The sequence below is a fragment of the Malurus melanocephalus genome, unplaced genomic scaffold (genome assembly GCF_030028575.1).
Source record: "Malurus melanocephalus ecotype Western Australia unplaced genomic scaffold, MMel_1.1 scaffold_39, whole genome shotgun sequence".
Lineage (NCBI taxonomy): Eukaryota > Metazoa > Chordata > Aves > Passeriformes > Maluridae > Malurus > Malurus melanocephalus.
In genome coordinates, this window is record NW_026623271.1 from 810,479 (window position 1) to 838,196 (window position 27,718).

Genomic DNA, 27,718 nt, shown 5'->3' on the forward strand with positions numbered 1-27,718 from the left:
TTTTTTTAATAGAGATACATCATAAAAATTGCTGGTATTGCACACTTAGAATGGTAGAGATACATCATAAAAATTGCTGGTATTGCACACTTAGAATGGGGAAACACTTTTCTTTTTCATGACCATTGGCAAGAAGAGACTTATGCCATTGTGGTTTATGTTGTTGTTATGAGAATTGTCATAAATGCTTGAAGCTTCTGGCTTTGTAGTACATCTAAAATCACTTTACTTGAAAATTAGGTTTATTATTCGCTTCAGCTGGAAATTCAGTAGATCAAGACAAATGTGGTGTTTCTCTGTTTAATGCAGTTAGTARTTTGACAAGATAGGTATAATTTCCCATGCATTTCAGTTCCTCACAGTAATAGTGCTCCAGAGTAATTTGGCAAACAAACAAAAGAGCTAATTAAGTATTGTTGAATTTTTCTGAGGCAAAGTGTACACAAGGTCATAGCAAGGGCTCAGCTGAAGTTTATTAAAGATTAGCAGTCTGTTTCTGCAGGAGGGATCCCTCCAGCTACTGTAATGTATGACAGCCTGGCGTACCATGTTCCACTACAAGCTGTTGTACAGAGCAGAATTACAGAACAAATTTTCACTAGATTGYCTAATAAAGTGGCTTCATATATTAAAGACATTTTTCTCTTTACATTTTGTTACTTTRGAACAGATAAGCTAAATAAGATAAGATTTGCTTCCATACATTTGGAAAATTACTCTAGAAGTAGGTCATTGTGCAAAAAGGACTGTTATTCCTGTGCTCTTCATTTACACTGTAAATCCGTGGGGCAAAGACACACCTTTGCTCTTGAAATTACCTCATGTAATAGGAACCAGTCGGAATCCTATTGCACCTAAATACATACGAAGTCACCTAAATACATACAAAGATGCCTGGATACTGGTGTGCCATGTTTACCCTTAAATTACGAAAGAAAACTAATAATTGGAATATTTATAACCTGCCTGTAAGCTTGGAGCATTGAGAGCACACTCTCTGAGTATTGAACCATGCAAGGGGTAAGGCCTTTAATTCTACTTTGCTATCATATAGATTGTACAGAAACATGGCTGGTGCAGTATTATCCTTGTGATGCTGCTAAAGAGTGTAAAATACAGATTATTTACTGCAAGGATGAAATGTTCTTTAAAAGGKGTCTGTGGTACTGAGCAAGCACCTTTCTGAGTCTTTCCTGTCATGGTTYCAGGAGTTTCAACTAGTATTCATATTCCTGTGCTGACATATAAATAAAATTGCCTCTTTTATTTTCCATAACTGCATGGAGTTAGCAAAAAAAGAAATATTGAGGGAGCACCTTTCCTGCTTTTGAAAGTAGCAGAGCTGGACAGAGACTRTAAAGATTCAGTGCTTCTAAGAAGTAGAAATATTTTCCAAGTCAGGCTGTGCACCTYGTTCCCAAATAAGCACTAAAATGTTGTAATTCTGTAATTGAATGCTGAGATTAAAAACAGACATATAAATTTGGAGTTGTTCTTCTACCTCTACAAACTGGTGTGGAGCTTTCCAACCCTGGAACTCTTCTAGAATCAATAATTCTATACTTTTTTACTAATAAAGGTATTCTGGACTGAACGCTATATGATCTGACCATTTTTCCAATCTGCACCAAAAGTCAATATAAAATTGCCCTTTCATTTATTGTTCCCCAAGCTCATAAAAGCAGTATTTCAAAATTGTTTATTGCTATTAAATTAGCACATTCCCTTTTTTTATAGATTTCTTAGGTGTCTAAATGTATGCCCTCAGGTGCCTTAAACTCAGTTAAAAGAAAAACACTCTTTCAGAGTCTATTTAGGTAAACAACTCTTAATTCCTCTCCTGGAATATACCACCATCCCACAACACCAYGCTGAGCATGGAAAGCCTGCACTGAAATATGGCAAATCATCATCATTCCCCTGTACAAGAGGAGAAACAAGTTGCAAAGGCAAAGGGTCTTTWAAAAAAAWAATAAAAATATGTASCACATACCTTAAACATCTCCAAACCATACCAACTATCCATTCTGAAGCTATAAATCTGAACAAAGTAGTTGCTCACTGAATGACCTTAATATTGGTTTTGAGAGCAGATTGTTGAACGATGCAAGTGGTGGTTGTGAAGTCAAGGAAGGTCAGCCAGTCCAGATTTTGTAGACCAAAGTCCTGCAATTTCCAAGATATCTGCAATGTTGTGTGACAGCACTTGCATGACTGGAGTGGCCATGGCTACTCATGAGCTTCTCGTTTTGTGTCTTCAACAGCACTAATAGATGTATTTGTCAGAAATATGCATAGTGTAAATATCCCTTGTTGGGTTTGGTCCTGAAAGATCTGAAAGTGTCACATTCTTTCAGTTGGAATTCAAATATTTTTTTTTCATAGGTTGCCATGGTAACGAAATAGTAACTGAGTTCTTTTTTCCATTTTGCATTAATAAAAGGCTAAATATTATAAATAGTAACAACTGTGTCCTATTAAGCCTTTGATGCTGAATGACAAAAGATGTGTTTCTGTAGGAATATGAGGCTTGGAATTAGTCCTTTGTTTTAAGTCTTGAATCACCATAGGTTTTAGGCCAGTTTATGTGTCTATATGAATGTAGTTAAAAATAAAATCTGTTAAGTGTAGTGTAGCTCTAGGTTAAAAGCAAGGAAAGAATTTGCCTGTGATCTGTAAGATTTCAATATACAGATCCCAATATTCAGACCTTGATGGGTGTTTAAGATGCTCCAGTAACTSTCCAACTCTATAAACTGCACATTGCAAAGGCCATGGTGCTTACAGAAAACTACAAAGGATGGCAGAATTATCATCAGCAACAACTCAGTTCCTCCAGGGTGAAAGAGTAAAAGAGGCAATAACCATTGATTATTCCATTAGCCAGGGAGTTGCTTTAACCATTTCCAAGATCTCAAATCCTTCAGCCTGAGGGAATGAGAACAGATGCAGAAGGGAAATRGGACTCAGCAAGATTTTTTCAAGAGCAATAAAATTCTGCTTGGGATGGAAACTGCTATACCTGGGATAAGAGTCACCCTGAACTCAGGCAACTGTTGATCATKATTTGCTCCTTTCTTCATTTCTTCGCAGAAAGTGATTACTTGATCTTTTATAGGTCTCTGTGCAAATGCAGGGCAGGGCTCTTGGAGCAGGCTCCCTGAGGATTGTAAGAGGGTGGAACCATCTAAGTGCCAGTATATTTMATTAATAGTTAATTAAGGCAAGGCATRTGCAATAGGTGTCAAGTGTGTACCATGTCTGAAAAAAAAACATGACTAAGTCATATAAAGACAGATAGATCAGATCTGTGGCTTCCAACTTAAAAGAGGGATTCAGAATCTCAAATTTAGTCCATTATGCTTTTCTAGGCTAGTTGAYCAAAGTCTGTGACCAAAGTAGAGAAACACAGGGATAACCAAGTCTATTGTTGAACTTCTTGYGAGGTTTTGCTGCCACTCCTCATGAATGGTTGCTGAATAGCCTTGTGTTTCAGACAAGCTAGAGTGTATTAACACTTAATAGCATAGAATCATTAAAAATTTCCATTGTGAGGGAGCTCTTTCTATCATCTGGTCCAACTTKCCACTCAAAGCAGGGCTTACCTTGACATTTGATGTAACTTGTATTTTTGTTTCATAAACTTCTGGTAATCCTGGCTTGACTACATCAAAAAATATTGAAGAAAAAGTAAGCTAAAGATACTCATTTAATATGCCAGCTTCCTCCCTGTGCCATGTCTGGGAACAGACTTAACTTGCCAGAATGTTTTGTGAGGAAGATACAGTTCCTGTCAATATACTTTGATATTGAAAAATCTCTCAAGAGAGAACATGCAGATCAAGCATCTGATGTTGTGCTGTTAGGAGAGCTCCCAGAAGCTTAGGGGCTCACCAGAATCCCTGTGCTTCCACATAGCTCTCACACTGGCGATCTTTGGGGATGCTGCCGTGTCCCCAGAGGTCAGATAATCCGTGGGAAGTAAATTCAAAATATACGGACAATCCAAGAGTCTGAGTGYTTTAACTATACCATCTCCAAAACACAAGAGTAATCACAGAGTCACAGGATGGGTCAGGCTGGAAGGGACCAGGGTGGGTYAGMTGKTACAACCTCCCTACARCCARCTGCCTGTTCCAGTGCTTGGTCACTGCACTGGAAGAAGCTCTTCTGCATATTTAGATGGAACTTCCCATGCATCAGACATTGCCTCATGTCCTAATGGYTGGCACTACTGAGCAAAACCTGGCTTTATCCTCTTGGCATCCCCTCTTTAGATATTTAAGCACATTAATGAGGTTCCCTCTCATCCTTCTYCTCTCAAGGCTGAGCAGACAMARCTCCCCYAGMCTYTGTGCATCAGAGAGGTTCTCAAAAYCCCCARTCACCCTTGTTGCYCTCCACTGTACCKTCTCCAGGAGCTCCATGTCTGTCTTGTACTGAGGAGCCCAGAACTCGACACAGTCCTTCAGATGGACAGAGTACTCCAGATGATAGTATGAAAATTCCCAGAAATTAACAGCCAGTTTTAGTTGTGAATGTTGAGATGAGTAGGGAATTGAAATCAGAGGAAATGAGGGCAGGATCTTGTAGATTTATCAAAATTTATTCCCCTTGTTAACTACTGAAGTATTAGCTTGACAGGCTCAGTCTTTGCCATAACTTCAGTCTGTCTCTGAGGAGTAAAAAATGTCTATGACAGGCAGTTGTGTTAACCCAACACTTTTAGGTCTCTGTCTTCAAGTAACAACAAGAAGGTTGGAYAGGTTTCTAGCCACTTTCCAGTGTCAACAGTATTTAAACCAAACCCTGCATGTTTGATCTAATTAGTACAATATTGATAAAGAATTGATTAAGGTGTTTCAAAGACTGAGGAGAACCTAAAACTCTCCCGTTTACAAATGGAATTTTGAGACTTATTCAGTGGTTTCAGTCGAAGCAGGGGTAGYCTGACCACAGTAAAATAGACCATTGGGAAATCAGGTCAGTTTCAGACTCTTCCCTGCTAAGAACCCAACTTCTGCTGCCTAAGCCAAGTCACTTCTCCGCCTGTGGGTAAAACTGTCTGTCAGCTTTTAGAGAGTTCTGTCAGCCAGAGATGACAATAGAGGCAATAACTAAATATAAACACCTTTGCAGTTTGACAGCATGGTTAGCAGGTGATTTTAATCTCACAGGCCCTAAAGCTTAACCATTTGTCAAGTCCATTTRTGGCAGTGAAACAAGCAATGTGAATACAACCCTTACCGATTTACTTAGAGAATTATTATTTTGTGTTCTAAATAGATGTTTAAAATATCATGAAGCGGATTAACTCTATTGTGTCACCTCTGAGTGCCTAATGTTGCTGATTGTCTTTCTAGTAACATAAAAAGAACAACTGTATGGCAGTTTTTAATTAGTGGGGATAAATAACATGGGTCCAAATAATGTCTGGCATGATCTTAAACATGCAACTCATATACCTCTGTCAGCTTCAGCAAATATAGCTATATTGTTTTAAAAGGCGTCCTCACAAGGAAGAAGTGCTACATAAGATGTTGTGTAAATGCTTTTCTTTGTAAATTTYCCAAAGCTTTCAAAAAGATCGTTCTGCATTTAGGCCATGTGCTTGACAKTGTGTCTTTCATCTTATTAATAGGCACCACAAGGCCACATAAGGAGGGGGAAGTCCCTGGTGTGGACTATATTTTCATCACTGTTGAAGATTTTATGGAATTGGAGAAAAGTGGTGCTCTCTTAGAAAGCGGAACATATGAAGGTAAGCACRCTTTTACTGCTAAATTTGCATCGTGTTTCCATTGTACTGCTTTGTAATCTGAMAGAATTGCAATGGGATATCCTGTTAGAAATGTGTCATTGCTACTGTTATCAGAAATTTGTGAAGAGCCATATGGCCATTGTGAAAATATTTTCATATTTAAAAGCTAAATGCAGATGGGTTCATTGTAGTTTTAATATATTATAGTGGTTAAGAGAAACATGATAATACATTGTACTTACAGAACAGAAACATTAGACCTTTACACCAAAGACTCGTGGACTTTTTCACAGAATTTCAGCAAACAGCTGCTTTTCCAACATAGGAGAAACACATTCTACAGCAGAAATCAGGTGTAAGGCTGACACTTCATGTGTGATCCTGCAAATATCCCTCTCAGAATATCAGAATATATCCATATCAAAAGCTGGAACCTCAACTACTTAAGCAACTGAGGAAGAATTTGCTATGTCATGTCTTCTGGGCTTTGTAAAGTTGTTGAAAGGAACTCACTGGTTTTGTAACATGGCAGAGGGATAGGAGCTGCCCTAAAGTTTGTATTAGAAATGTCTGTCTATGGGGCAAGGAGCCAGCAGCTTACTGCACAACATTGCTTCCCAGGAGAACTGGTGATTCATCTGATTTGAAACCTTTTCCAAAACACAGCTATCCTAAAAGTGAACTGTTGTAAAGAGGTGGGCAGTTATATAGCAGGGTATTTTAATAAAACCAAACTAATGATACGCTATTTTGTACCAAATATTTCTTGAAAATACACTAGTATTTTAAGTAACTAGGTAATGGATAGTGGTTTTTTACTGCAGAATTCAGAAGTAGAGGGAACACACTTTATAGGAAAAATATGACTCATATATGTGGGAATACCTGGGTGAGTAGAGCCATTTTACAGAAAGCAGCCCCATATTTTTGCCTTGTAGCAAAAGAAGCAATAAAGACCTTTTTTGCCCTGACTTTGTCCCTGTCAAGGAAAGCATCTGAAGATAAGAGGCTACTCACCCCAAAAAAAGTCATTAGCTGTGTTATAAATAACAGTAAAGAAGGTAATGCTTTCCCACCTAATCAGCACAAAGTACCCATTGGGAAGTAAATAAATTTTCGTTAAGAGTTATATCAATACGGAACTTGTAACAAAGATTTCCATTAAAGAAGGTCAAATAAAGAAAAGTTTGTCATCTTTCAGGTTTTTACTTTTTTCACCGTTGTCTGATGTGTAATGGTAGAAGTTACCTAAACATTAATGCAAWGATACAATTTTACATTTATCACAAATTAAATTACAAGCCTTTCTTAAAGGGTCTTTATGTTAGCTTAGGTGTTTGAAAGTAACATTAGAGGAGCTTAACTGTAGCACAAGTTTGTCATTGCTTGACCATTTAATTTYATTAGTTTGCAGCAAGTTTGTAGARATTGAACTGCTACATTAAATTAATTCACAGAGCTCTTCTGTCCCTGGAGGGATACTGAGCTGTGTCTTTTAATAGCAGCTACCAGAGCAGAGTGGACAGCAAGGTGAAATATTGTTTGAGGAATTCTGCATAACTCCTYAAACCAGCTGAGGACCCCGCTGAAGAGAGGTCCGAAGTCGTGACTGTGCAACGTCTGTCTCTTCATTTGCTTATCACACATGACAAGTTCACTGAAGCCAAGAAATCAGAAACTAAACATAAAACTCAACTCAACAGACCAATTCTGCCTAATCCTGTCTTTGAGTCTCAGGTTCCCTGATCACCAGACATGCATCCTGACAAATAAAAGATAATATGTTATCTGTGTATGCCTTGTGGCAAATCACAGGTAACACATGAGAAAATATAACTGTTTTACAGATGCTATTTCTCCTGTTCCCATGCAAAGATTTTTGGACCTGACCATACAAAGTTACATCCCCCAGTTTCTTGGTTAGTTCTTGACAGCAACACCTTCTTTGGAGAAGAGTTTTACTGATCMTCTTTGTCACAAGCTTTCCTGAGCACATTAGGACTGCAGTGATTAAGTTTACTGGTGACAAGAGCAAAGAAAATTTCAATTTACCTCATGAGGAGAAGATGAGTTTTGAATTCTTGCATAGATCAAAGAAYTTCTGTGAGCACACATGTTCTGGGAGATTAATTTTCCTCTCCTTATCAACACTGGTTATCAGATTTCTGAAACAAATTAGCCTTCTTTTTAATGGTTTTCAGTGTTAACAAATTGGTTTGAAGATTTCTTTATTATTCTTTTTTTTTTCTTTTGAGAAAATCATTCCATATGTAGCTAAGTTTCTATACAGTGTATTTGAGTCATTCTATGCTGATTATCTAAGCACAACCACTATGAACCAGTTTGTCTGTACCAGAAAAATACTTTAAATAATGAGGGATTTCTGATATAGTTGAGATGAAAAGACAGACTGTTTATGTGTGTTTGACTAGAAGGTTTGCTTCAATTTATCTTCTACTGTGCAAAGAGAATCAGGAACATCCAGGTAAGCCRGAGGAGAAAGAGGTCAAGTGGAGACCTACCTGACACTGAGTGTTTGTAATGTTCATTGTAGTACTTGGTATTGTTGGGAGGGGGATATTTTGTCATAGTAATGACAAAGCCACTGAAAACAATCAAAAATATTTTTTTCTATTGCAGCAAATAAGAGTTGTGATTCCAACCTGGACAGGAGATAATCTAAAAGTGAAAGCAGCATACATTCTTAGAAAGGCATTCTTTTTTTTTTCTTTTAAGGGCACGCTATTTTTTGAATATTAAAATAAATTTTTAAGTTACAAATTCTTTAGAACTAAAAATAGGATACTCCATGACCTCCTTACTACTTTAGGCTTTGAATATGCCTTTCTTTGTCTACTGCTTTTGTGACGACTGTGAATGACTGTAGTATTCCAGTGTGCTGTAGAAAAGACACAGTATCTTCATGATAAAAATGTTATAAATCTCTTTTTTAACAGTTTTGCAAATATGAAAATATTTCATTTCAGTAGGACTAAATCCRTTATTATTTTGACCTTTTCTTCCTATGTCTTTTTGAGCAACTTCTGGGAAAAAAAAAACTATCTTTCTGGATACAAATTATTTTAACTATATACAATATTACATAAACAGTTGCTATGTTTTGCAGCTTACCTGTGGCAAAGTTCCCTGCCAATCTAGGTGACATTATTCAATGCAGAACAAGAGAACAAAATACAAGAGTCAGTTCCACTCTCACTCRGATTAATGGTCAAAGTCACGTTAGCTTCAGTCACATTGTCATTGAGTTTTGAATTTGTAAGAAAATTACAGATTTTATTATGCACATTTGTATAAAATATAAAATTTATTATGCACCAGCACCTTGCTACTTGAGGCAGGGGCTGTTTGCCTGAAGGATATCAAACATTTATTTCAAGGTCAATGTATAATAGCACAGCCAAATCCTAAAGGTTTCATTTTKTTTGCTTTTTAATAGCATTTAAATTTACTGTGCTCATTAAAGGAACTCTGAATTGGCTCAAAATGATAACTTCATTATCCATCATACTTATTTAGATAACAGAACCATGGTTCTACAACCAGAAGAGTTGTTCCTCTGCAGAATGAAAGCCACTGCCATGCAGACTCATGTAACACAGGAAAACATGGCCCAGCAAAAAAAATCCACATTCCTTTCTTAGTTTCTGGAATGAAGATCAAAGATAGTCCTTGAATTGACACAATGTGGCAATCTATAATTGCAAAATAACAAACCTGTGATGAACAGACAAATTGTGTGTAGATGTGTGTGTATATAATTTTACAGCTTCTCCAGTAGGAGGCTTGGCTCAGCATACTGTCATCTCTCTGATATATCAAAACTTGTATGGAGACTTCATGGATCATTGACATCAAATGTTACTCCCTTTTCCTTATTAGATCAGCAAAATTTCTTAGCGAGTGCAGGGTATCAGTAGAAAATGTATTTGAACTCTATAATGCTTGAGAATGCCAGTGCTCATTAATAGAAATATAACAGCTTCAATATTTCCAAAACTCAGATATGTTAAGGCAGATGATTGAAGGTTAGAGTAARACATCATTATGAAGTGTTAATAATGTAAGAGTTTAAGTGCAATGCATGCTATGGGTAGAATTGCCTCTTAAAAGTGACATATGCAGTGGCAGTGCCAGAAATAATGAGAAATGTTCAGTGTGTAAATACTGTAAGAAAAAGAAACATGGTTGTTGGCAATCCATAAGGATAGAAATGTATTTCTAATACATTAAAGCAAGAGGGATTTTAGCCATGTGGAGCTCTATAACAAATGGAAACATTAAAAATGCCTGTTCATAACTGTTAAATTAATTCAACCGGTACACCTATCAGTAATGTGTTAAGTAGAACTCTTTTTCTCTATCAAATTTTTGTTTGCCTCAGAAAATCTCCATAACAGTTGTTTTGTAAAAGACAYCTTATTTGCTGTTAATAATCCTTAATTTATTCCATGAAAAGCAATGATTTTAATTATTGTGCCTTAATTTTGTCAAAAATCCACTTTTATTATTTGGTTGATTGTTTGGAATTATCTCAAATTCATTCACTGGTGAAAATTCCAATATCACTGGAGCTATTTAACCACTTACATGATCATGGACTTTCCTTGGCCCCACTGAATTCCACSGTAAATTTCCAGCTGGCTTAAATAAAAACAGAATTTCACCCATGTTTTTTTTCACTGATGGAGTACTATTTGGCGGAAGGTTGAGTGTTAGCTGGGATTTCTGTAACATTCCAGAAATCTGTAATTATTAAGTCTTTAAAAAACAGGTTGAATACATCCCATGGGTGAAACCTTAGTGTTTTGTATTTCTTGCTTATTTGAGGACAAAAATTCCCGTTGTTTTCGGCGCAGTTATAGGGGTCAGCTTTATAATGAGCTCTGTTGGGGAAGAGAATGGGGGCCACAAACAATGTCTTGACTGTGACTCTTTCCATATCTCCCAATAAGCAACACTGGGAGGTGCTGTGATTCCATTCCCCTGGAGACAGTCCCCATACTGTCTCCTTAAGAAGACATTCAGTTTTACACAGGCTTTCATTTCTTCTCTCAAGCCAAATTTAGCCTAAATTATCTAAACCCTTCTGTTCAGCTAATGCGTTTTCAATTAACATTTCATTTTAATATCTGTAAATTTAAAAAATGAGTTAAGGACAGCTCCATGTAGGCAATGGAGATTTTAATTACTGCTTTGTGGTGAAAATAGTTTTTTAAAGAGCTGGTGTTTGATTCCAGTAGTTTTGATTCCATTCTTCCTTGTAAAAATTGTAAGGTATTCAAAATTCCACCCACTTGCTGTATGCAGTGTTCCCTTGTGTGCAGGACATCCTGAGCACTCCACAGCAGATGGATACAAAGGAAATTAATCAACATAATGATAATAAAATGCTACCCTCCTAAGACCTGAACACAGTAGTTAATGAAATATTCTGATTTAAAATGGAAAACAAAGGATTCATGAGGATAGATGTATAGAGATAAAAATAGAAGTAGTCCTTCAAAAGCCATGTCTTCTAACTGCAGAAAGTGTTTTCAAGGGYATAGAGGAATGAAAAGGAATAGACATACTTGATAGTAAAAATCATATTCTTGTCAAAAGTGCCTCTTGAAGAGGTAGATCTCATATTAATATGYTGTCCACATTTCAACATATTCAGAGGACATGTAACTGTGATGTTTYAACATTTAGGTTAACAAATAGTGAGACATCCCACTCACATGGGATGTGAGAGAAAATCTTAAATATAGTCAGTGCCTTCTTGATCTGATTGGATTTTTGCACCTGTTCTTTATTAGCAAGATTTATGRACTTTGTTGTGTTTCCTCTCTTACCCTTGGGGCAGAAGCAAGAGTTGGATCTCAGCAGTAAATATGAAATGCAAAGGACATAAATGGTCAGAAGCTCAAAAATGCAATAGCTGTGAATATATCCATGTGTATGAGGCATACTCTCTCTATTTGCTAATTCATTTAAAGTTATAAAACATAATTTACTTTTCTTAAAAAATATGTAAGTGTTTTGTTATTTCCTCAGGGAAGTGATAAGAAAGGAATCAAAATTGAATAAACATTATTTTTTGTGTGAAAAATGCCTGTTTTTAAAAATTATACTTTTGCARTGTAAAGGATGACTTTCATAATTTACAGTGCTGCTGAATGTATACTTTGTGTCTGTTCTGAGGSTGCATGAATACTCATTATTGATAATTGATATTCCTTGTGTGTGGTTAGCAACAAAGTTTATGGTTAGAGGGTCCTGCCCTGTGTCAGTCCCACGGCAAGTCCCCATCCTCCACAGCACTGGTGACACTCCTTGCAGATACCTGAAGCTTGCAGATTGTATCAACAAATACTATTATTTCATTAAAATTTAAGGTATGGTCAGTTTTGATCTACTGCAATAATGCAACCAATAAAATCCAAATGCACATGATAATGTAGCATTATAAAGTGTCCCCTGGGGACCACGTGTGTCAGTAGAGGGCAAACCCATGGGCATCTAGGAAACAGAGGCTTAAGTGRCTACAGTTTTATGTATTAAATTAGSAGAGTGGGACCATTCTGCCTTTAAACAGCATCCTCATCCAAAGATCTTCATCGTGTGCACTTCCAGAGGAATCAGAGATCGTGGATTCCCCACGACTTCTAACAGAGTTCAGCTGAAAGAAACATCACAGTCATGGGAATTGTCTCTGCCTCCAGGAGCATCCTCAGCTCCATCCCCTGCCCGGCAGACAGCCATGGGTACCCTTGGTGTGTGTGTGTGAGTTTAGAGGGCTGTGATTGGGATGTCTCCACACTTCACTGAGTGTGGTGCAGTCAGGATCTCAGCTGAGCTGCCTGGCCTGTGCTGTGCTGCCAAGGTGGAGGTTCTAGCAGCCCCAGGGTGCTGGCTGGGGCTCCTCCTGAGTCAATGTCCAGTGCTCCTTTCAGCCCATGTGTCAGGCGCAAGGTCTAAAACGAAGCCACTGTCACACATGGCTTGGGACAACCCSTAATTCTGCTCAGCAGAGGTGTGCGGGGACATTCAGTTCATCTGGTTTGGAATCTGTTGAGATTCTGTCACTACTGCAAGCAGAAACTTGTTGGCAGCTCAGAGTTGCTTCAAATGCCATCAGCTGGTAATTTTATCCCAAAAATCAGAGGGATGTGTGTTCAGCAGACAGACAACACTCTCCTTCACTCACATATGTTCCCAGGATGTAGAGCAGGACCAGGTGCAACAGGGCACAAATTGTAGTGGTCTGAGCGCTCCAGAAACCCTGTCTGCTTGAACAGGCTCACTGAAACAGCTGTCAAGGTATTTTGTTTTKTATCACAGCTAGATCAGCACCAAGAGGATCTCAATTTCAGGGAAACCAAGAAAGGAATTTTGCCTTCATGCCTCTTCCCAAGCTGGGTTTATCATGTGTCAGCTCAGCCCAAGACCTCAGCCCTAATCTTTAGAATTCTGTGCAGTCACTGCCAGAAAGGCAWTAACAAACTGGAGTGTCCAGGCAAAAGTAATGCAAATTACCAGGAGAGCTGTAGGGAATAAATTTAGAGAACTCATCAGACAGAGCTTTGTTGAGTAATGATTGAGAAGCTCAGAGAATTTAAAATGTGTGAACCCAATGGATGAATAAAGATAATTCAAAGTTGGGCAAATAAGTAACCAGGGCTAATGTGATGAAGCTGGAAAAGATGAATATTCCAATTTAATATTTGGAAAAAAAAAATCTCATGCTGATGTCATTTAAATGTTAGAATAACCTCCAGAGATGGAGATCCAAGTTTCATCTCTTAGAAATTTTAAAAGTAGTTATTAGTAGAAATATTCCTGCACTGGTAGAGGGATTAATTAAAGGCTGTAGTATAGTATTGTATGCTTCAGTATAGTATATATTAATGCTGTCTGTGTGACACATTAGGTTTTGATTATGGGTTTTTTTAATAAAACAGGTCACAACCAGTTCATGTTTGCATTTCCGTTACATTTCCCCTTGAGCTTTCCCTGCAGTACATATTGTGTAATTTTAGTTTAAATGCAAACTGTGGTAGAAAAAAAAAAACATCTGTACATCCTTAGTTATCAGGTTATCACACTGATAAGGGACATGTACTTGCAGTTATTACAAAAGATGTAAAAGAATTTAACATTCAAATTACAAATCATTTATGATGTGCTCTGGAGAAATGTTTGGCTACATTGCTCAGTTACAGAGATCTCAATTTTTTAGTACATTGCTGGAAAGATACATTATTTCTTATATCCAGTTTACCTGTATTTATTGTGTTGTTATGTTTTTGTGAAGCTTCTCTGGATTTTATATTTTCTCAGATACTACACATTCATATTTATGCTATTCCTCATTATTAAGCTTCAGATGAAAAAGTATCAACTTCCCTTATCAAATATTATTCTGCTAAAAACTATAAACTACAGTCCAAAAAGTGAGGTTCTTTTGTAAACAAATGGAGAAAATCCCCATTCTGTTTCTCTCAGCCTCAGAATTTTCCAAAACTGTTGAAGGCATTCTATTTTCTAAACACAAGATATACTGGAGCTTCCTCAATACCTTCCTACTAACATCTTCTTATGAATCAAAGATTTCAGGTTTTTTCCGAGTATGTTCCCTAAATCCTTCTTGCCCATTTTGAAGATTAACAAGGGCCTTCTCAAGTGTTCTCTTTGCTCTCTTAATCACAACTTTTCAAACATTATAGTGAATGATCCCAAAATATCAGGACACTTCCCACGTATTTTCAGATGCTTCCTACCCAGTCCTGTGGACTTGAATGTGTTCAGCTGACCTATTTAGGACCTAATTTGATCCTTCTGTACCATGGGTGGTACCTGTCTCTGTGATTCTACACTCCTAAGTGAAGACCTGAATGGCCCGGGAGTGAGCAGCGGACTTTGTAAAGGCTGAGGGAATGAAGATACTGAATCCTTCATCCTTTCCTACCACAGTTTACCCTTTTCTGTGCTCTGCACCACTTGCTCATCCATCACACCAGCCCATGTTCTTCCCAGTCTTCCTTTTGTTGCTGCTGTGGCTGATAAACCTCTCCTGTTGCCCTTGATGTCCTTCAATAATCTCAACTCCATCTTTTCTTTGGCCTTCCTARTTCTGCCCTGTGTATCCAGGAAATGATTCTTTATTTTGTCTTGTTTGCCTGTCTGTGCTCCTGCCTTCCTGACACACCTGTTGTGAGGAGTTTCCTGGGAGCAAAACTGACGCTGAAAGTCTTCCTTTGTTTGCACAATGTTCTATAAAATCARGATAAGCCTTCTGTATACTAGCAAGGATTGCAGTTTCTGTATTTCTATTCTTTCAGCAGAAATTGCTTTGCAGCAAGACACAAAAAATTCCATTTTATGGCCTTGGAAGGAATCAGGGAGGGGGRTTAAATCTCACTTTGATTACTCTGTTTCAGTAGCAAGGTATTGTAAGACTTTGCAGTCCTTCATGCAGCCCTGGTCATGGTTGCTATGGTGGACTCAAGACAGGTGAACATAAGTGTGCATCTTTCTGCCTGCTGGCACAAAACAGGACCAGAAGCGTCCTGTCAGGATGGCCTTCAAATAATTAAGTACTTTGAGAGAAGTAGCATGTGCCAAGTGCAAAATAATGCATTATGAGTGTGGGGAGAAGGCCTGGATTTTTATGGTTAATTGAAAAGAAGGATTCAGCTACTGATACAGCTTTTTCTGCAACAGAGTTTTACATTACTTCCCAAGTGATCTAATTAAAGGAAGATAAAAGACCAAAAAACCACAAGCAMTAAAAGAAGTGTTTGTGTTTCAAAGCAAGGAGTTTCTGATTAAAAACAAAACAAAAAAAMCCTGAYGATATTAAAAACAAATGAACAAAACCTTTCAAGTGTAGGGATATCTGTGTATTTGGTTTACACTGTTTTCAAAAATAATGACTCTATGTTTTACCTTGTGCAAATAAAAGCATAAATAGAACTAAAGGGGGTTTTGTCCAATGGAAGGTTTTCTTTGTATTAAAAAAAAAATAGTGGAGAAGCAATCAGAAATTCAGGTCAAATATGCTGCTAGAGAATTAAATATAAAGCACAGGTGATGACCTACATTTTCAGTTATTTTATTTTGTGCATGCAGAAAAAATTAGCCAAGAATATAGAATGAGTTTTAAAAGATACTACTGATCCAGCAGAAAACTATGCCTGTGTAAGGAAAGTGCACCAGCACTGAAAGTGGTGCAGTAGAGGTGCCACAGTCTGCAAAACAAGGGGCACGTCAGGATTTAGATGTGGTTTCCAGACTCAGTTAAGGGTAGGTCTAAGTCCTTCAGTCATCACCAGGAAGAGACAGGATGCAAGACAGCCATGACCATGGCAGGTTGATACCTGATTTAGTTTAGAACATCCTCAAGGCTGCTGAAGATCAGAGGAATGCAAAGACAAAAATCTTGCTTTGATCTAAGTTCAACACCAAATTATGTTATGTACTCAATCAATGAATTCAGGATTATGGAGAAAAAATCTGCAATTAAAAAGAAAAAATCTTGAAGGCCTTCTGAATTGAATAATAATGTGCCTGATGAGAATTTTCACACTGCTGACGGGGAATCAAATACTTTTTCTGTCCATGGGCACACACATTTACAGTGTCTTCCACAGACATTGAGGTTGTAGGGAAATGGTACAGTTGTTCTCCTTTGTGTTCTGTACATAAACCCCTAACAAGGTTTTAGGAGCTTTAGATGAAAGAACTGTTGCTATTTGTATTTACGTGGTGTCAGAGAACCTCAGATATAGACTGGAAAACATTGCCTAGGTGCTGCAGAAGCAGAGAAAAAAATAGAGAAAGTGCTTTCTTTTGTGAATTTACGAGAATTTTGTAAGATGAAGGACAATGATGAAAGCAGTCAGTAGGGAAACCAGCTGAATGCCAAGCAGAGGGTGTCCATGGACCAGCACTGCCTCTACTGACAGAGCTGTACATCAGAACACTCAGAGAGAGCAATGAAAGAGTAAGAAAGAGGTAAAGAGAGGTATTGAAGAGGCAGTRGGCAAAAMCAGAAACACGTGTTCYATCTGAATAYCATAAAATGCTTTTTACTGTGAAAGTGACCAAGTGCTGGCACAGGTTACCCAAAGAGGYTGTGGAATCTCCATCTTTGGAGATATTCCAAAGCCATCTGGCCATGGGCAGCTTGCTCCAAGTGACCCTCCCTAATCATGGATGCTGGACAAAATGATCTCTGGAAGTCCCTTCCAACTTCATCTGCCTGACATTGGTGAYATCCAGTGTGGCTATAAATAATTCTTCCTGAGGGCACTTCAGGAACAGCAGGAGATACAAAGAGATTTTGTAGGAGTGGGTGCTAACAAGAACAGAAAAGGTAAAGCAAATGCCGAGTTGAKCAAGGAGTTATGCAAGTGGGAAAATAATGTCAGGATGGAAAATAAGTGAGGAAGAGAGAAGAGATGGGTGCTGTGATGAATAAAAGGCTTCTGGTAAATTAGTMAAAAGTGGCAAAATGTTTAAAAGGTAGGCAAATACAGTGAGGATTGAATGGCTCTGGTAGCTGGGAGTGCAGTTTCTCTCACTGAGGAGCTGGAAGGTCCCACCACTGGGAAGATCTGGAAATGGTGTAGCTCACAGGTGCTTTCTTGCCCAGTTCAATAAGAAATATATCAGCTTAACCACATGTGAATAGAGAGGCTGAATAATTTCATCACTTAAAGCTTCACTAGGAGAGTTAATTCACAACTAAAAAACCMAAAAGCACAGATTCTGATATGGAACAATATTATTGTCAGCATTTTTAACACATTCTGTTAAAGACGATTATATTCCATCTGGTTCATAATAACTCCAAAGGATTTATCTAAAGCAAGTTGATTTCCTATTTTCTACTACAGTGGGCAGCATAGGCTGTGTGCTATCACAAAATATCCCATTAACAGTCTTCTGTATTAAGGCTTTGAAAGGCTCTTACACAGGGACAAGGAGGAAGGTGCAAGTGTTTCCTCCTTGCTTGCCCAGTGTGTGCCAGGCCTGTCAGACTCCAGAGAGAGCACAGGCTGTGGGCAGATCCTGCACTGTCACTGTTCCAAGGAGCACTTCACTGGCTGTGGATAGACAGACTGTGACAAGGGAAGGAGCAGCCCAAGCTGGCACTTGGGATATGTCAGTCCTAAGTTTGTTTTACAACTTGGACTTAACCAAAAGCTGCTGGCTGTTGTGACTTCATAATTGAGAGTCCTTTGAGAAAAATTCTGTCTCACCTCCCTGTGGACATTTTGGTTGCAGGTACTTGTGTTGGCAAACCCTAGCACACGTTTTTGTTGTCGTATTTTTCCCAGCTGTATTTGGGTACTACTCTGCTGAGCATAAAAATTCTGAAGCTAAAAGAAATAGAAATAAACCCTTTTGCAGGCTACTGAAACTGTTATTATCTTTGGAAAACCTCTACTTCTCTCTCTGTGATAGGATAAAAATCTCTTGATCGATGAGAATTGAAATTAAAACTCTGACTGACTCAGCTATAAAAAATATGAAAGAAGACAGATGGTATGAAGATGTGCATGATTATATGCTCAGTGGCAAAATTTAGCTGGAAAGAGAAAGGAAGGAAATCAAAGGGATGGAAATGAAGGAGCCACCCCTATAACCCTATTTAACAATTTCCCTTCATAATCTCACCTGGCAGTGCCTCTTCAGTATCAGCCCCCAGCCTTTGGTGCCTCATAGAAACCCCCACATCAGGGGATTACCATCAATGCCAGAGTGGGTTGTTCTACCTAAAGGAGTAACCTAGAGACAAAGACAGTATTCTTGATCGATTAGGGTAAAGCAAAACATTGGTTTGCCTTTTCYTTTCTGGGATTATACTGGAGGTGAGGTAGAAACCAGCAACAGGACCACAGTCAACAGGAAAGTGCTTTGTGAGGAGGCTGAGCTGACCACGGGGCAATAACCCTCCTTCCTCACCTTTAATGCAAGCTCAGAGAAAGATGTTTTTAGGGACTGCGAGGTGAAAATTTGGTGTTATCTTCTATGTTGAGGCTTAAGTTGAATCAGCTGTAGCAGAGCCTGCATCTGTGACCTTGTGGGCTTTCAGCAAGTTTTTTGGTTTTATCAGTTATGAGTAATTTCCTGCATCCTAAACTATTTTTGACCTTTGGTAGTACTGATTTTGTCAGTGAAAGTCACATGAGGGGAGAAAAAGAAAATCATTCCAAGCACAAGATTAAAAGGTGATGTGTTTTCCTAAGGAACATCATTCTGCTTTTTGAACCATTTCTCCTCTTTGCATGTATATAGTGTGTTTGGRGTGTTTATCTAAATGGTACAGGACTTGTACAGAGCCTACTTTTTACACATATTCAAATGGTGAAACAGCTTATACAAACTCAAGAGACCCTTTTTTGAAGTGTGGCAATCAAATTAGATAAGCAAGATTTGGGAAGAAACATGCATCACATGGACGGTAAATTTTTGGACAGGTTTTTTTCCCTATAGAAATGTATTGTTCTATCAAAATGCTCTAAATGTGTRTTAAAACTGTGGGAGTGGGGAGAGGAGGGAAGGGGGTTGTTTTGCTGTTTGAATTACAGGTTGCAGTTGCCACTGTTTTCAGCACTGCAATAACTTTTTAACTTGTCAGTATGATCTTTTTTTTGTAAAAAGGTTGGGCAAAGCATAGGGATATATTTTATAGTAGTCTTCATGCAGATGACCTGCAATTTACAAAATAATTACTTTCCTTTGCTGCTTTATCTCATTCTTTCCACTCCTCATTCCAAAGATACTCAGAAATAAATTGGTTTGTGAGATAGCATTTACTTTCAGAAGTGTCATTCCAAATAAATCATCAAGGCAAAAGAAGGCAAAACAAACCAGCTACTTCCAATCCTGCCTTTGTATTTTTTGATCAGGCATTGAAAAAATTCTTCACAGCACCTCTACTTTATCAACTGCAAAAGTTTTCATGATACATGCTTATAATACAACAGCATTCACATAAAAATAAATATTKAATACCCTTCTTTCATTTTGTTCTGTACATTTTCATTGTATGAATGAGTCAGGAATTCACCAGGAAAAAATAACAAAATGACTGAGAGGTTCTTTACACTATGTAACATTGTTTAACTTAGTGCTCCTAATCATCCCCTACAGGCATTAAATTCTCTGCCTGCTCTATACTGAGAATTTCAATTCTTAACCTTGGTGCAATAAATTACAGGGCACAAGCTGAAGGAGTTAAATAGATGAGGTGAGCGCTCCTATACAGCTGAACAGGGACTGTATTCCAGGGCTGATGGTCAAACAGAGGACAGGGAAATGCATCAGTGTTTTAATCTATTGGGTACAGACACAGAGATGAGCTATCATTTTTGTAGATAGCCCTGATGAGCATAAATTCAGAGGAATTCAGAGGATGAGCATGAATTCAGAGGTTGAGCATAAAAACTGAGAGGAAGTCAGTTCTAACATGCCCTAGGATTGCAAAAGAAGCCTGACAGGTGAGGTCAGGTTCCAGGTTTACTCATATCAGTGAACCTGATATCACTGAGTGCCCAGCACTCTGGTGCTACAGTGGCTATCTGTGATCTGACACAGGTTGCCACAGTCTGCTCTTCTTGTCTGGCAYACACAAATGGCCATCCTCAAGATCACAGGCTCACAGAATTGCTTAGGCTGGAAGGTGCCTCTTCAGGTCATCTTGTGTCCAGCTTTGTGAATGAAGAGAGGGCAGCAGATGTTTCCTACCTGGGCTTTAATAAGACTTTTGACACTCTCTAACAGCGCTGTCATAGACAAGCTGGAAAATACGGACAAAAGAAGAGTATTGGATGGATTGAGAGCTGGCTGAACAGCCAGGTCCAGAGGGTTGAGATCATGGTACAAAGTCAGGTTAGAGGTAAGACACCAGTGGTGCTATGCCAGGGATCAATACTGAGGCAAATACTGCTCCTCAAACATGTTCATTAGTGATCCAGAAAGTGTGACAGTGTACCCTCTGCAAGTGTGTGGGTGACACAAMACTGGGAGTGACTGATACTGAGACAGTTGTGCTGCCTTTCAAATGGGCCTGAACAGACTGGAGAATTAGGCTGAGACTAAACTCATTAATTTCATCAAAAGGAAATGCACCTGGGGAAGAATAACCAATGCACCAGTACATTATACCCAGGTAAAGCTCCAGGCACTCCAGCTGCAGTCTCACAAAAAGSCCACTTTGCCTTCCCAGCCTGTGTTTCCTAAAGAGCCATTGCAAAAATTTAGTTGCTATTGCATCGTGTCTCCATTAGCTCAATGATTGTAACTGCATGTGGATTTCTAATTCCTCCTGCCAGTTTCCCATGCCATACCCATTATTGTCTAAGCACTTCAGAGAGGTGTCCAGGCATGTTCATTCACCAGAACAGTCTCAAGATCATTTCACAGGCATCTCCTTCTTCATGGACCTATGCTTAAAGTGATTCCACTTCATCCTTGGTTTTGTTGTTTGCTCTGTCCCCTCTCTTCCCATCTCCCCTGGCTCTTATCTTTCCTATTCCATCCTCAACTTGCTCACTTGCTTTTTGAGGAATCTCCACCTGTCCTGTAAGTACCAGTTTAAAGCTCTCAGTTTGGTCATCCTTATGCACACAAGAACCTCCTCCCTCTGTCTGTTCTTTCTCAGAAATGGATTCCAGACTTCTGTTTTTGTAAATTTATCAAGCTCCGTTCTCACAATTATAGAATATCTTGTTCTTATTTCATATGAAAATATTACTCTACAACATCACTCCTCATCCACACAGAAAATTATCTCTAATTTCAGGATTTTGTTCCTTATAGACCAACATCATTCACTTTTAAATCAGTAGTGTATTTCGTTTACATGACTCTTTGCTTTGGTAGCTAATCAAGGGTCTCAACTTAATTGTCCTTTGCATTTTTGATGTATCCTTGGGTATGGCTGACCTTCAACATAGTTCCYATGTGGGACTGGAAGATATTACATATGACCTATAAACATTGCATTTTTCTAGAATGGTTTCTGGAGGCTACACAGGACAGACTATGATGTGTGAAATGGCATTAAAAATTATGTACAAGTACCAGTTAATTTTTCATTTTACTCTTACATTATCCCTTGCGAATCTAGAATCTTCGCTTTCCACCTCAATCTTGTTCTGCTAAGCTGAATGAACCATGTTGGTTTAGTTGCTTTCTATGTGAGGGTTTGCATAACCCCCTTAAACTGAAGAGAGATCAGGTCCCCATTGTTCATTTTCAAAGTGTGCTTTGAAGCTCTGCATAGTTTTGAGGTCAGAATAATAAGCCACTGTGTGTGGGGGGGTCATTTCCCCCTCTTTCCTAAATGTTGAATTTTATTTGCTCTTCTTCAAATTTGATAAATACATTTACTCCTCACTGCCAGTTTAACAGGTCAGGTACTGGGTTTCTGCAATGAAGGTCACCTGTTTGAGAACACTGAACTTTTCTTTGCCAATTCTACTTCTTCCCTCACACTCTGCAGTGTATAATTGCAGGTATCTTAACTCCTTTTCAATCATGGAAAATAACTGTAAATTATATTAAAGTGTAGAGTGAAGTAAATTTCAATATCAGAAGTGTATTAAGAATCAATTAATCAATTTGTTCCCTGTGTTCTTTTCCRGTAAACTCCACAAAGTTTAAGGCTAAATCTTTTCCTTTCTCTCTGTAGCCCACAGTGACTGGAATTGGAAAAAAAAAAAAGCAAATGAGGTATTCAGTCCTCTGAAATGCATGCTGAAAAACTCAGGGGAGCAAATTTGGAATGTCTTGCTGCTCAGACATGAATGTTTTCATATCGGCACTGTCTTCTTTTCTTCTGGTACCAGTTTTGTTTTGGCATTCTTAAGGAGTGTCTAAAAAGGTAGATATTTCAAGCAGCAGGAGTCCAAAAATAAATGCCCTAACCATAATCATCCCAGGTATAACTAAATCTTGTTTATGTATTTGATTACCCCTGGCTGGCTCACCTTCTGGCGAGGAAAATTTGTCATTTCGGCAGGGGGGAGAGGGGGAATGTTTTAAAATAACTTCCTAAATAATAACACAAACCAGAGCTAGTCATCAGATTTACCTATCAGATCTCTGAATATTTATAACAATTTATGTACTTTTCATCTCTAATCAGTCACTTGAGGAAACRAGTGCATGAGTGCTACACAGAATGCTATTTTTTCTCTTTTTACTTAATATGAACAGACTAAAATTAAATGGAATGATGGAAAGGAGAGCTGGTTAAGTCTTGTCAGGTCATTGAGGTTGTCTGCCTGCCAACGAAGCTATGTTGCCTGAGGTATGTGCAGGTGCTTTGTTTCAGTCTAATTTTAAATGACTCACACAGTGAAGCTCCTTGCGCCACCTCCCTCGGGAGACAGCTCTGTGATCTGACATCCTAACGGGGAGGAAATGCTTCCTACTTGGCTGGAGATTTTATTTTGCACAGCTTTAATCCACTGTTCCTATTTGTATCCACCGAGGACATTCAAAATCATTTTTCTTCTTACTCTGGGTTTGACCCTCCTGAGAGAGGTAATGATCATATTTCTCCCTGTTTTTTCCCACAATGCATTCTGACTTGTAATTAATTCAATCTAACTAAACTATTCCTAAATACTTTCTAAGTATTCCTAGAACTGGTGCAATATTCTGATACTATTCTTTCATGGGTTTTTTTTTTTCCCCACTTGTTTTTTGGCACCGAAATGCTTCAGATTCTGAATCCAAGGTGTAAGTTATYAACATGTCACTTCACTGCAGCTCCTCCAGTCAGTGCTCACTGTTGTTTCTCCACCAGATTCACTGCTTTCACACTCTCCTCACTTGGATGGATTTGGCATGTGTAACCTGGGACCTCATCACAGAGCATAACAGGAAGAGAGAAAAGAAATTGAGCTGAAAAAGTAATAGAAAGTCTGAAAGAAATCAGTATTTACACATTAAATTAAAGAGATTAAGGTGATATTAAAATATCCTTTGGTAGMAATGGGAATTTACAGGATGTTAGTCTGGAAGAAACTAAAATTTTGAGGTGCCACATTTTTATGTAGGGTGACTGGAAACTATATAATAGAAGGCATAGAAAAGTCAATCCGGACAATTCTTATTACAGCAAAAAGTAATTTTTTTTTTTTTTTTTTTTTTTTTTTTTGGGAAAAAAGGCACAGAAAGCATCTATGCTCTAGTTCACTAGAATTGGTTTAGAAAAGCCTCATGTTCTGTGGCACAGAGGAAAATCAAGTTAATGGTGCTCTGGTCCTTGTGGCCTCTTTACCCAGGCCTGCAGTTCAGAGGAATGGGGTCTTCCAGCAAGACTTGCAGTCCTTCCCTTCCAAAAGGTGGGGAAAAGAACTCCCTTCCCTTCCAAAAATGGGGAAAAGAACTCCCTTCCCTTAGCGGCAGCCTGGAAGCTTCACACTCCCCACCAGGACCTCCTTGTTCGTCTAGTGGGGCTCGGGTACCAGCTATCATTACTTATTAATAATYTTGCTTTATGCCAGAAATTTTCCTCTGATATTTTGTATTTGCAAGTCAGATTAAGCACAGCATATGTCCTTTCTCTCTCAGCTGGAATGAGTTCATTTYGTCCTTCACTGATGCATTCTTTTTCCTGAGCACTTTCACTGACTTGCAACTCCTTCCTAGACACGTTATTGTTCTTCTTTTCATGGCAGCAAATATAAATGATTCCTGAATGAGCTTTCTTCACTATTTTTTAGTCCCTCTGAAATGATTCTTGCTGGTACCCATTTGCAACTTTTAAGCTTCCCCAGTGTTATTTGGGATAAAGGGTTTCAGTGGTGCCTTGTGAAGAACTATAAGGATAAATAACTCAAAATCTAAAAGAATTTGTTTCTCAACAGTTGTTGRTTTTTCTTTCATGAAAACCATTTCTTGACAAATGCAATCAAATGCTCATCATCACCTTCACCAAGTATTCTAATGTTCATCAGCTCATTGATTATTTCATCGTTTTTAATAAGACAGATATTTATTTCCTGCATTTGTTATTATTTGTAGTGTCYAGACTCTGCATTTTCTGTTTATTCTGGTCCTTGTGTAGTGTACTGTGCAATGATACCTTTTGCTCGAGGAAACTTATGAGGGTTTTTGAAGATTTGTGTTTAAGATGTATTTTTACACAGCAAATACATTCCGGAATGGTCCCACATGAACTCAGAGTACATAACTGAAACTGAATATCTTTCACCTATAATAGCAAAACAAGGATTGCAACTGCAATGAACTAAGATAGCAGTGAGTTCAGCCAAACAGACATCCATGAGGCTGTGATAATATTGCTTCTGAAGCAGAGCAATAAAATGAGATTTCAAACATAGAAGTGAAAAGGAAACTATATGTCTGATCACTTTGTCTCCTGATATCCAAGGGTATCCATTTAGGTACCAGGCAAGTCAAACTTACCTTACTAGGAAAACCTACTTCTTTTTTTCCCTCAAGTAACATAACTTCTTCAAGCTAAAATAGCATCAGTAGGATGAAAGACAAGTAAGGCACTAAAGAAAGAAAAGATACAGAAAGGAAGATGTGTAGACTTAACCAGGAAGGCTTCTAAAAGGTCTAGTGAGGGCTTTCAATATTAGAAAAATCATCTTCTAAAAAAATTAAAAAATAAAAAAAAAAAAAGATAAAAAATAGTGAATCTGAAAAACACAAGAGAATCCTGAGATACATAAAATACCTTAAGAAATGTCAGGAATTTGATTAAAATTTGTTTGAATATGGGGTAAATTTTTCCTATTAATCATAATTACTAAGGAAGTTAATTAATTTATCCAGTAAAAGCATTAAGGCTTGAATAGTATTAATTGTTAATTGAATTAAAGACTCCTTGCACTAAGACATACTTGCTGATACATTCACATCAATAAAACATTCTTGAGAAAATGCGCCTTATGTTAGCAAGAGAGGTTTTCTGAGGACAGAACTCCCACTGGYTCCATGAATAAGATAAACTATCCCAACAAGAGGCGCTCTTTGCTAGCATAAATATGTCCACTCTGAGGCTTTTGCCAATGCAGTCATGTTAGTTGAGGAGGCTGTGAGGGATGTCTGTTCACACTCCCTATCAAATTACTGTGACAAAAATCCTGATTAGTCSTCAGTCAAATCAGAATTAAGGAAAAAAAAATAGAAATCTAGGTGATCTTTCCATCTGTTCTAAGGAGATGATACAGGCATCTGTGATGTTTTGAATAATTGTGAAGAATAGAGTATAACATCTAAAGCCTTTCATARTTTCATTGTCACCAGTTTCAATAAAGTGGTTAAAGACCTGGCTAATCAAAAGGCCTTTTTATTAAATAATGTATTTTATAAATCAGGAAAGAAACTTAATTTATGATAGTGAACACAACAGGATCACTGAGTGGGCTAGTGGGATTTGGTGCTCAGGACATTCACAGTCTCATTCAKGTGATTCATGTTCATAGTCTAACGTTTGAGTTGTAAGATGTAGTTGCATCAAAAGTATAATAACATTTCCCAATTGTGTCTCTTATTATCTTATTACTGGGGCAAAATTCTTTCACATTATTTAGCCAATACATTCTATAAAAAAAAAAAAGAAATTGAACTCATCATGAGGTCATCCTAATTTTTTTTTCTATGTGTGTTTAAAATATGAATTCCAAACCCAATACTTACGTTTTCACAGTACCCTATCATTAACACTCCAACAAGGAATGGATGGAGTGTTTAGAAATCAGATAATGGGTGTATTTTGGTGAACATACCATGACATTACAAAAGTAAAATGTGTAACCCTGAGATAACTTATTTTGAGAAATATACCTGAATGCAGTCTGCATGAAATAATGTGAAAAATATAGGACTAGAAGCATCTTATTGCCAGTAGGCAATCATAAGACTAAGAAAGTAGATAAACATGAAAATTACTTATGAGATAGATTTAGAAGTTTAAGRGTTGGGTACTAAAGTCTTCATTTTCTCATCTTAAAATCGCCATGCCCTCTGAACATGAAGTTAAGATGTACTCCTCCTGGTCAGTTAATGAACCTGGCAAAGCCAAAATCTAAAGATCCTGATTTGTGTTCTATTGTCAGTTAAAATGGTGTTTTCACTCTTATCAAAAATTATCGTAATGCATGCTATTTAGTCTGGGTGTTTGAAATGAGGGGTGTTAAGAAATGAAAATGCAGTAAATAAYATGACATCTCTTTCATTGTTTATTACTTTGGTAATTGAAATATCCCTTCTGTCTAATACACTACTTGTTTCTACTCTCATTTTACTGATTCTGTTACAGCTTATTTGAATCTCAGCAGATTCTCTGTGACTATTTATTGCAGTGTTCCTATAAACATGATATTTCATCTTTGTTCTCCATTTAGGATTTTTACATTATTTTTCCTGTGGTAAGCAAAAACATGGGACTTCTCTGTTCCAATCAAGTCCCTAATCATAGCTCAGAATTTTAATAATCCTTGAAATTTTCTAGTTTCCCACATATAGGACTCAGACAATAAGAATGAGCAAATTTGAGAAGCTGTAAAATGAAAAGACACATCTTTATAATCACTTTCTCTAGTCTCTTTTACTTCACATGAGTATGGACTATTAGTATACTGAGAAAAAAACTCTTTCCACAAGTGCTTAGGAGAAAGTCYTTATTGTCTATGGAAAATAATTAATGGGGTTCATAAATTTCCCCATATACTTTCATATSCTCAGAGTTTTTTATTATTACAGGAGCCTGTAAAAACTCAGGATCCTGTATTGGGAGTCATCTCTGGTGTTAGCAGTTTTCTTATCAATTATCCCAGCATTAACTAAAATAACAGTATAATAACTTTTGAATCCAGTTACCTCAGGTTAAAATCTATGTAAGATGACTGAGAATACTACTTAAGATGACTGAAAATGTTTGAGACAAAAGTCTTA

General features: G+C 37.7%; 1 protein-coding gene across 3 annotated transcripts in view; it reads left to right on the forward strand.

Annotated features, from left to right (window-relative positions):
- Positions 1 to 27,718, forward strand: part of MAGI2 (membrane associated guanylate kinase, WW and PDZ domain containing 2) — a 691,018-nt gene that overhangs the window by 400,872 nt on the left and 262,428 nt on the right. For all 3 annotated transcript variants that reach the window (XM_057364469.1, XM_057364467.1, XM_057364468.1), the window contains one exon: positions 5,642 to 5,761. In XM_057364469.1, the coding sequence (XP_057220452.1) occupies positions 5,642 to 5,761 (120 nt within the window). The remainder of the gene's footprint in view (positions 1 to 5,641; positions 5,762 to 27,718) is intronic.